At 41.2% G+C, this 10,887-nt stretch overlaps 1 protein-coding gene across 5 annotated transcripts in view; it reads left to right on the top strand.

Annotated features, from left to right (window-relative positions):
- Positions 1–311: 311 nt before the first annotated feature.
- rapgef4a (Rap guanine nucleotide exchange factor 4a) overlaps positions 312–10,887 on the top strand; it is a 34,004-nt gene continuing 23,428 nt past the window's right edge. For 4 of the 5 annotated variants that reach the window (XM_070914032.1, XM_070914029.1, XM_070914030.1 and 1 more), the window contains exons 1-4: positions 312–379; positions 3,128–3,270; positions 3,389–3,477; positions 4,142–4,288. In XM_070914032.1, coding sequence (XP_070770133.1) covers positions 312–379; positions 3,128–3,270; positions 3,389–3,477; positions 4,142–4,288 — 447 coding nt within the window. Of the gene's footprint in view, positions 380–3,127; positions 3,271–3,388; positions 3,478–4,141; positions 4,293–10,887 lie in introns of all 5 variants that reach the window. The other variant, XM_070914031.1, reaches the window with a different exon arrangement.

Raw genomic sequence — 10,887 nt, 5'->3', positions numbered from 1 at the left:
ACTTTGTCACAATATCTGCTGAAAACGGATGCCTTTTCCCCCCCAGCTTTGCAAAGTGAGTCACGTTTTTGTCTCCTAAAACAATCTGAGTATCATTACTTCTTCTGCCTTCACGTTCATTGCAGCTCTACCTTTAGTGTACTTCCTGTTGATGCTGCTCCTGGTCAGGTACAGCAGCAGCAGCAGCAGCAGGGACAGTGTCTCCTGTCAGCAGTGACTGAGTGAAGGCAGATGAAGTGCTGCTGCTGCTGCTGCTGTGGGTTCAGTCCTCTCCGCCGCCGCCGCCGCATCAGCAGCAGCAGGATCTCAAGATGGTAGCAGCGCACACTTCTTCACACTCGTCGGAGTCTGCGGAGTGGATTATTTGTCTGGATAAGAGGTAATCTATCACAACATGTGACTGCGTACTATCAACTCATTGTAGGCCACTGTGCGAGCCACGAATGACGGGGATATTAACGCGATTTAGATTTTTTCTTTGCCACCGGAGCTTGGGCGTTGTGTTTCAGTAGCTGAACTAAAAGATTGATGTCGGCTCTGTAGTTTTTAATTTGCCAGCGGAATCGAGACTTGATGCTCCAGAGCTGGAATTAGGGCATCCTTGAAAGCGTAAGGTTACTCCGTTCATACCAGGACACGGGTTCATTTACACTGTTGGCCAAAGGCTTCAAACAATATTACTACCTTCAACTGTGGCTCTGGGAAAACTAAACAGCCAGTGAAATATTATATGTAACCAGACTGCTGACTTTAAGTTTGATATGCTGTTAAAGGGTTCTGACTGCATTGTGCCTCCTAAATATACCCTCAAATTACTCACTTACTGTGATTATTGTTAATAACAATTAATATTCATATATAAAACTGTCCATGAGAGAATTTAGCCTCAGACTAAATCCTGCACCAACTCACTGTACAACACTTTTCTTGATCAGTAGGTGAGACTACTGCATGCACACCTTTCAGAAGAGGTATTAAACCACCAAACAGCTGTGAGGGTCTGTTTTAAAAAGTGATCTAATGAAGATAAATGATTTTGACGTTAATAACTATAAAAACTAAGATTCTTTCCATTGTGTGAATTACACTTTGAGTTTACACACAGAAAGTGAGTGCTGCAGGTGTCACACAGGTAGGGATGTTGGACGCAGCTCAGGTGTAAACGGACCACTTACATACACAGAATGAGGAGGGAGAGAAAGAGGGGCCCCCGAGGCAAAGAAAGGGTCCAAAGAGCATCAGCTATAAAGTGACGCAGTTTGCCAGACGTGTTTACACAGTAATGTCCTCTGGTTAGTTGCAGAAGCCACCTGTGCAGCTCCAATCAAATGGTTCTTGTGTGACTCACCTTTTCCTGCAGCATGTGTGCTTCACCTTATTGTCCTGTTGCTAATTTTGCAATGAAGTCAGCAACATGCGCATCCTCACTCCATCTGAAAACCTCCTCAGACCTCTTCACAGTATATTTGATATAAAAGATAAGTGAGCTCAAAAACCACAGGTGTTTAATTATGAGACAGTTTACATTAACAGAGCTTCTGGGATGCAGAAAATATGACATCTCACTCATTAAGTCTCACACTCTGTAACTGTAAATTAGAAGCAGTTGTCACATTAAGTTCAGCATAGTTTGTAGTGTTCGTACTGTAACAAGCTGCCTCGTGATGAAAACATTCTGTCCTCACTTGGACTCCAAATCAGCACCTTTTGAAAGCTTTTTTTTGTTTGTTGTTGACTTGGTTTCCTTGGCTTTGAAACTCGGGCTCCCACACATCTCTCACATCTCTCTTTTGCCTTGTTGTGCTGCATGTGTGATAAAAGTACACAGTGCTGAAATAATGCAGTGTAGACTTCTCTCCCTCCCTCACTAAATGATGTGGGAGTGGGCTGTCACACATTAGATGTGGCTTCAGTCCAATCAGGAAGAGCATAGTATTAAGATACTTTAATGTGACTACTGTGAGTTAAAAAGACTGCCAGGAAATACATGATGAAGAGACATTTGCTGGCAAGCTGTTGCTCGGTGAAAACACTTCTATTGTACTGTGTCTGAACGGGTAAACAGTACAATAAATCATTTTCAGAGGTACATTAAGCCAGAGGATTGTTGCAGCGGTGAAGGGAGCACTTGTTTCCCTTTCTGAATTATTGATAGTTTGGTTTCGCCTTTTTTAAAGGATGGGTATGGATTCAAAGGTGATGTAAGCTACAGTGCAACCACCCACATGTTACATCAGAGGCTCCAGATTCAGTGTAACAAATTTGGGGCAGTGTGATACAGGAAACAGAGGAGTAAGAGGGATGAAACTCACGCTGTTAGAGCTCAGTGTGACAGAGTTAGTCTGTGTAAACACGTTCACACAAAACTTTAAGTAATTATATCCTTATGTAAATAGTCTCTTTTTGCATGATCCACCTGAAACAGTCAGTGAACAGCTTGGGGAGCAGGAGCCAAATCTGTGTCAATTTTCCCAAGTTATATAAAGCCTAACGAGATGCATTTCACAAACTCTTGCAAAGCTCTGTGTGACTTCACATAGTCAGAGCTTGACTTTTAATGTTTAGCAATTGACTCCTAAACACTGAAACAAAGCTTTTACCTCAATTTAAGACCTTCAGAATCTATTCTGTTCTGATCTATGGACCAACTGAAAGAAGGAATTTAACATGTTAACAAATTATTTTATTTGACATTGTGTGCTTCATTACACTGGTGTGTAACTGTAGTGCTACACAGGAAGTGATGTGCTTTTTTTTTTTTAAAACAAATATTAGAAATGATAAAAACAATGTTGTTACCATCCTGCATGTGTTTCTTGATCCACTGTGGTCTGCAGCACATACTTGTTTGTTCATGTTCATGAGTACAGTTGTGAATTGTGACCTTCTGTCCAGGGCGCTGCTGTTGTGCAACTGTAAGTTTAAGTTATATGACAGCTTTAACATGAAAACAGATGACAGCGTTCTTCAGGGATACAGTGGAGTCTCATCCCTCCTGCAGAGCTTCAGATGTTTTCAGGATGCTGCTTATGCTTCTCTGACTGACTCCAGCTCTGCAGCTTATTTAGGTACCTTATTTAATTGAGCAGTTGCCTGTACACTGCCCCTTTTCTTTTTATTTCTCCAGACCAGCCGAGCGCTCTGGGGAAGATGTTGACATAATTCTGGCACGTCTGAAAAATGTGAAGGCCTTCGAGAGATTCCACCTCAGTTTGCTGCAGCAGATTTGTCTGTGTGGATTATACGAGTGCTTGGAGAAAGGCATCACCTGTAGGTCAAAATACAGACTCATACTGTATATCTGGCACCAAAATAGTTAAATAGAATAAAGAGGGATGTTTCTTTTTAAAAACACGCTGATTTTATTTAACTGTGCTGTATTTTGTAGTGTATCGCCAAGGAGACATTGGCACCAGCTGGTATGCCGTCCTCTCTGGTTCACTGGATGTCAAAGTATCAGAGACATCAAGTTATCAGGTACGACTTCTCCAAACATTATATGATATGATTCCCCAGTTTCAACTGAAAAGGACCCAAATGGGACTTACAGGTGGGAATGCCTCTGTTCTTTCTAGCATACTACTAGCATATCACATTGATTTGTGTCAGGTGTGCTCACATATATCTTTTTAAAAATAAATGATAGTTTGGTGAATTAATCTGAACCGTCTTCCAAATTCTTCCAAAAAAGTCTCTCTGTGAAGATTTGAATGATCGTGTCAGCTAAGCCTCACTTGAGATTCATCACGCATGCAAACAGAGACACATCCAACCTCAATTTGTTTGGAGTGTGGGCTGCAAAGAGCATTTTGCTTATTACATTAGGGGTCATTACTAAACAGTTTGTAATACTGCAGCTTCAGGCACCTCAGCTGGCCTGTCTGGGTGCTGATTGGAGTAATTTCTTTGCAGATTGGAGTGTGTCCATCTATCTAGCACAAGTGTTCAGGTGATTGCCTCTAAACTTAGAGAGTGATCTGATCAGTGATCGCTGCTCCTCAAGTGCCTCACACAAAAGCCTTTTTTCCCCCAGCAGAATGATGACATTACATTAGCATTTTACATGATTCTTGTCTAGCTGGATGTTTTATCTTCATGGATGAATGATCCAAGTGGAGCACCGTCTCTGCTTCTATCATAGGATGCTGTTACTATATGCACACTGGGGACTGGCACGGCGTTTGGGGAGTCCATCCTGGATAACACCCCCCGGCATGCCACCATCGTCACGCGGGAATTCAGTGAGCTCCTTCGCATTGAGCAGAGGGAGTTCAGGTCTCTGTGGGAGGTGAGTACCTCTATCTGCTCCATCGACACTCGTATCAGCCTACAGAAATTCTCTGGCTACATGACAGTTTGTGATTAACTCAAGGTAGGTGCTCGTATCAAGAGGTCTGAAAAGTCTTTTTGTCTTTTTCTTTAGTCTGACTTTGTATCCTTTTAGTCAGAGGACTATGATTAGAGACATTACATAAAGTATACACATTTGTTAAAACAAAAAAGCCCAGGATGCATTTAACTACATTTTCTGGAACTAGTCTGGTTAAAGAAAACATCTCTGTTGACTCCTCTTTTTTTTTTTTTTTAAGCAATTGAAATAATGAAGTGAAAACAAAATTCAGCCTGATTATGAAACTGTAATGAAACAGGAATCACCCACAATAACAGGCAAAATGTTACTCTTTTTACAAATTTAAAGTAAAAATATGACTTTTTTTTTTTTTTTTTTACATTAGAAGTCATCGATTGCAGACACATTTTCTATTTCTTATTTTTATATTTTGTACATACTTTTATTTCTAAATTTATGCTGCTTTCTAATCTTGAATGGGAGCACTGGTACTGTATAATTTCCTCCCCGGGGATCAATAAAGTATTTCTGATTCTGATTCTGATTCTGAAAGCAGATCCTGATCCTGAGTGGGCCTCTTAAAGGCAGCATGCATCTCTGTCCATTCATTTTTTAATTTATGACCCACTGAGGGGGCTGCTTTAAGCTGGGGAACAGCCACCTGTCTTACTTTGCTCTTGCTGGAATTGAAATGTTGAATGTGAAAACTGTGACGAATTGAGCTAAGTGCAAGCCAAAGCGTAGGTGGTGTATAAGCAAAGTGTCTAAGTAGATTAGTGGAGGTTGGGTTGTGGATTTATTGTTGGCCCCCTGCAGGTATAACATGAGCTGTCCACTTATTATACTGTAACCTTCTGTTACTTCTTAAGTTTGTAATGTTTTCTTCAAGGCGTTGAAGGTTTGTGCCTTTTGACCACTAGGTGGAAGTGCGGTGCTGAGGAGAGACCGATTCTTCCTGGTTCTGTGTGTTTACTGATGTCTCTTTATTGTACGCACTAATTCAGTCACTCAACACAAGTATAAGACAGACCAACCGTTCACATAACATAACATGATACTATACAAGATTATCTCGCCGTGTCAGGACAAACATGAACTTCAACATACTTTAAGTATTTGTAGGAGTATTGAAAGTGACAAGATACTAAAGAGAAACAGTATTATTTATGGACAAGCCACAGCAGGTTGGTTACAATGCACCACCCATCTCTGCATCTGCTGCATGTTAGTTGGTGGGTGTCACGCTGTGTAGAGGCCCCTCTCCTCTCTCAGCTCCCCCTCTGCTGGAGCCACTGCAATGGGCTGGTTTACTGAGAGAGACAGCCCATTTCCTCTGGGACCGAAGGGCATAAGGGGCTGTTAAATGATGGGCTGTGCGTCTGTGTACTGGCCGACAGCAGTGTGACTGGATGCTTAACCCGGTCTGGATGTGTGCTGAGGATCACGTGGAAGTACTACTAGGCTACACATTTCACCTCTGCCCTGGGGTGACCTCCTCTGTAAGGTTTGTTTCAGATGAGATTTTATGGCTTCAGATTGTTGTATCTAATTGTTAAATCTGTCTGGCCTTGGTTATTTTGTAACGTAATGACACACTGTGAAGCGACTGCGTTTAGAAGTGGTTTTGGCACAGAATGTTGAACAGATATTACGGGACGGCTTCCTTTGGAAAGTATCTGGCATGATTGCAATTTTATTTCTACAATCTAGATATGAAGAAGCAAAAACCCTCTTCATATCACAAATTCTAACTAGTGCAGCTACACTTTTGTTAATTGTATGGTGCTTTAATGTAGTATATTTTTTAAATAATCAGGTTGACAACATTGGGTAAATAATTTCAGGTCTTCTGTCATCTTTTCCAGTTTAAGGGACTAAATTAAGCTCTGTTAGAGAGTCTGTTCTTTCTTTCTGACAGTGTTGTCACCCAGTGTCTCATGTTAAAGCCCCCCCCCCCCATGTGTTTTGATTGTTGTTTCTTCACTTGGATGTGTGTGCAGAAGTTCGACACTACAAGGCTGTTTTCACATTCATCTACTGAAGGACGGAAAGTTTCTCTGTTTTCAACTTAACTAGTTTTCAACACAACTAGTTTGGAAGCCAATCATGATCCAGTATGAAACCTGAATAAGTGTGATGTGAGAACTGGAGTTAGTTAAACATGTGAACAATATTTACATAAAGTCAAAAAAAACCTTTTCAAGTTAATTAAACTTTTTGGTGGAAAAAAACAAACCAGACAGAAATTATTATTCCAAGCAGAGTATTTCTGTGTGTCTTAATGTTTCCTTTTGAAATGTTGGCATCAATTTCATACTGCAGTCCAGACCGACATACAGGTTCTCGAAATAAGATATTCGCTCTATTTGCCCTCAGTAGTGTTTCCAGATGTACTTCACCCAAAAACCATGACAACCATTTACAGCATTAGCATCGATACATGGATCCTCTGTTGTTAGATGTGCTGAGCTGGCTTTGCCTCGCAGGTCGGCCAAGCGGTGACTGAAGGGCTATCGAGTCAAAACTCACATAATCAGCTTGTTGACAGATAATCATTAAACTAGCTCCTACTATTTTACAATTCATTGTACAGTTTCACCAAATTATTCTGCCTGGCACTGGTGCTCATTTATTCCTCCCAGTATTGCCGCAATGCAGAAAAATTGCTTATGTAGTATCTTGTTACTGGTGGCATCAGACTTCAGACTTTGCCTGCCAGTTTTGATGTACTGTGGCGACAAACTGCTCCCCTGGATGCCTTTTCTTCGCTCTTAAAACAAATGAAGTTCAGCTACTTCACACTGGCTTTATTAAAGCTGAAATACATTTTGTGATGCATCAAAAACCTTTAGCTGCATGAGATCCGTATCCTTATTGCCCTGAAAACCAGGGTGAACAGAAAAATATTCCTAGCATTCGTTGATGCCAGCTGATGTGGGGAGATAGCAAAGGAGGGAAAGTTACCACCTACCCTGCGTCAAGCTGAAGAGGAAGCCCTGAAACAAAGTTACACACCTCCTCCTCCTCCTCCCACACAGATCTGTCCTCCTGCAGAACTCCTGTGGCCAAGCACTCTTACAAAACTATGCCAGAGTGAGCACGGCATTGCCCTAATGAACCAATGGATTACATCACTTATTCATGGCTGTCCATGTCAATTATTCATTGTATATCTTTCACCAGTTTCTGCTGTTTCTCCTCAAATCTTGGAATTGTTCATTAAATCTGACGATATGCATATCGTCGTTGCTTGAGTGCTATAGAGAGAGCTAATGATTGTTTACAATATTCTTACCATTTCCCCATTTGTTTCAATGTTTACACATGGGAAAGGCCACTGCATGTATGAGTGTCTTTGGGTACCACTCATGCAGCTTTGATATGTATTTTCTTATACTGCTGACAGTTACAACCACTGTGAACGAGCAGCCGTGTGCTGTTTGTTTAACAGAGCAGACATGAGCCGAGCTCAGCACACACGGGCACGCTGACCGAAGCTTAGATGGCCTGATCATCAATTTGCTCCACCCTTTGTTTCCTGCTTCCGATGGGCACTGTGATTGAAACAACACAATTGTGATTTTTGCTTTTATGGCTGTAAGACAGCTCTCTCACAGCCAGCCTGCATGTGGCCTGGACAGACTGCTTTCATTATCTGGAGGCTTTGACATTTTACACATCACAGGAGGACAGTTTTATAAGCATGTGTATGGCAACACTGTGTTATGGATGCTTTCGGCTGTATATATTTTGCATGTGTGTTTTGGCTCGAGGCGTGTCTGATGGGCGCTGAGCAAAGAGAGTGGGTGGGGGGGATTGGTGTGTCACTATCATCAGTCCTAGAAGAAGCCTGGTGGGCAGCCAGTGGAGAGAGCTGATGAACAGGAAGTGGCAGGGATGCAGTGTGCCCTCTGGTGTCTGAGGATTGGGTGGAGGGGGGTCGGAAAAAAAACGAGGCCACATGGATCCTCTGGTGGTTCAGCATCCAAGTAGTATGCCACATCCAGGGCCAGAGTCCCTCCAAGTGCGCAGCGGATGTGTGCACCGAAAGAGGAGGAAGATTATATCAAAACATTCCTGTTTTATTCCCTTATCTCTGCTCACAGAGTTGTTACATCATCAAAGCTCAGAATCTGAACTCCAACCTGTAAATGAAAGCAGGACTCATGAAAACTGCAACTGGCCTTGCAGATTATTATTATCAGTTCAATTTTTGCTTCACAAATTCAGTCCACAAAGTGACACGTTTTAACTGCTTTGACAGGATTTATTTCAGAATTTAGGCAGATGTGAATTAAATTAGATCGAGGTAAAAAGATCTGGGATGAAAGTTATGAGTTACACCAAACATAAACTAACAAAACACCAACACATTTCTGTAGTGCAGAAGAACATGTCCAGTAAACAAGAACAATGCTCAACTAAAATCATTCAGCTGGCTCAGCTTTCGTCTTCCATATCATCGCCTAGTTTATGCGTTTGCACATGTGACAAATATTTCTGTCTTTTTGCTTAGTTGGACCTCTATCTTCAAGTTGAACTGCAGCACGGAGGAGCTGACTAAACTGAATCCAAACAAAAAAAAAAACAGTAAATCAATTTCAAATTTCAAATCAAATTTGTTACTGTCATGAGGAGTAAAGAAGGGAAATGTTCTCTCTCCAGTGCCTCAGTCCATCATAATGACACCAAAATACATTTGTGAAATTTGCCCTGTCTCAAATTTGTGCCTGTTCAATACGAGCCTTTATTCCATCAAATTCAGGATGACCAATGTGAAATCCAAAAAAAGACATTATTTCCCATTACACGGTGTTACTGAAATTGTTGCAGCTAAGCTGTTTCGGTCTGTTCTGTCAGTCGGGAGTGTAAAGAGACAGGCAGTCAGATTTGACATGATGATGGTGATCCAGGGACACACGTCTGCACCTGCTCGGTCTTTGTTCCAGCTCTGCCTTTCTGTTTCTTAGCTACATCCATCCTCCTTCTATAGCTCTTGACTCTTCTCTTGACTCTTCAGTAAGATGGCTGTTCACTCATATGTCACTTTTTTGATGTTTTCACCTTTTCTTAATGTGATAATGAGTAAGATATAAATAAAGAAATAACAAAACAAAATAAAGAGTTCAATAAAAGTGAACACCAAGTGCCATATACAGGGTTGTGGTTTTATTAATCTTTGGCACGACTGCTTTTCATGTATGGAAGGGAATTTAAAAAAAACATAAAAATTTGCTATTTTTGGTCAAATTTACTCGTTCAGTCAATGAGCATTTTATGAGCTGTCACTCACTATTGTCCATCATTAAATTAACTATTATAACCTTTATCTGCAGCCAGGAAATAAGCTGACGAAGCTGCTTGTCAGAATCCATTTTATTAGAGTTTTGTATTTATTTTAGTATTTTGTATTTTGGTCTTGAACCTTCGTCAGGCATCAAAGTCACATTATCAAACATAAACACTTTTACATTAAAGCCGCAGGCTGCAACAACCCACCAACTAGCACATCAATTATTCATTTAAGCATCCTTAAAATTAGGCAATAATATATGTTATTTATGTTACTGTTTCACTACCAGGTGTGCATTAGACAACACTTACTTTTACATATTTAACTTTAAAACTTAATGTTGGGGAGATTCATTCATATTATAAGCTCTTGATAATGTGATTAAAAGGGTGTTCAATGCAGCTGTCTTGTGGCTTTGACAAGTAACAAGGTCAAAGATAAGACACCATCTGGTCGCTGTCCTTGAGAGGAAGGAGCTCAGTGATAGGAACATGATACTGGTTGGTACTGTCTGTACATTTCAGGGTTGGATGGGATGCACAAAGGAAAATTCACAAGTTTAACTAAATTCTGCCGGCATGTCCACAGAGGAAACTGTCTCCCTGAGGTGTTATGAGTTGATGAAAGCAGCAGGGACATTTTTTTTTTTTCATCTTTTTTTTTTCTTTTCTTCATATTTCTGATTATTAGTCTTCACATCCTGCGAGACTGACAAGACTCTTCCTTTGTGAAGGTGGCTGAGCTGAAAATGAGCAACTACTCTGTATTATGTGTGTAGATTAGCTAAGGCTTGTGATAGAGAGAGAGAGAGAGAGAGAGAGAGAGAGAGAGAGAGAGAGCATGCTCTCCTGTGTGCTCACTGACTGGCTGTTGAGTAATCACCAAGCAACTGCTGCAAGTCAGCGGCTGACTGGCACTCTGCTGGGCTGACTCAGTCTGCTCACTCTGCTCTCAGAGCAGCGTGCAGGCCGCGGTGACGGAGCTGCTGGATCATGTTGGACCATGTTGGATTTGACCCATGACTCCTGTGTCACACTGGGACTGTTAGAATTGGACATACATGCTTGGAGTGTTTGTTAAATAGTGCCTGGATTAAGAGGGTGTGGAGGACCTTCCAGTCATTAACAACAATAATAGGCTGCATGGGACACTGGTAGCGTCTTTAGGTAATCTTTGACAAACTTTTCAACAATCCAATGCATTTGTTGCATGAGAAACACTGTATAATATATGGGGGAAGTGG

This window comes from Enoplosus armatus, chromosome 11 (genome assembly GCF_043641665.1).
Source record: "Enoplosus armatus isolate fEnoArm2 chromosome 11, fEnoArm2.hap1, whole genome shotgun sequence".
Classification (NCBI taxonomy): domain Eukaryota; kingdom Metazoa; phylum Chordata; class Actinopteri; order Centrarchiformes; family Enoplosidae; genus Enoplosus; species Enoplosus armatus.
Note: the sequence above shows the minus strand (reverse complement) of the source record. Positions and strands in the feature narration are given on the sequence as shown.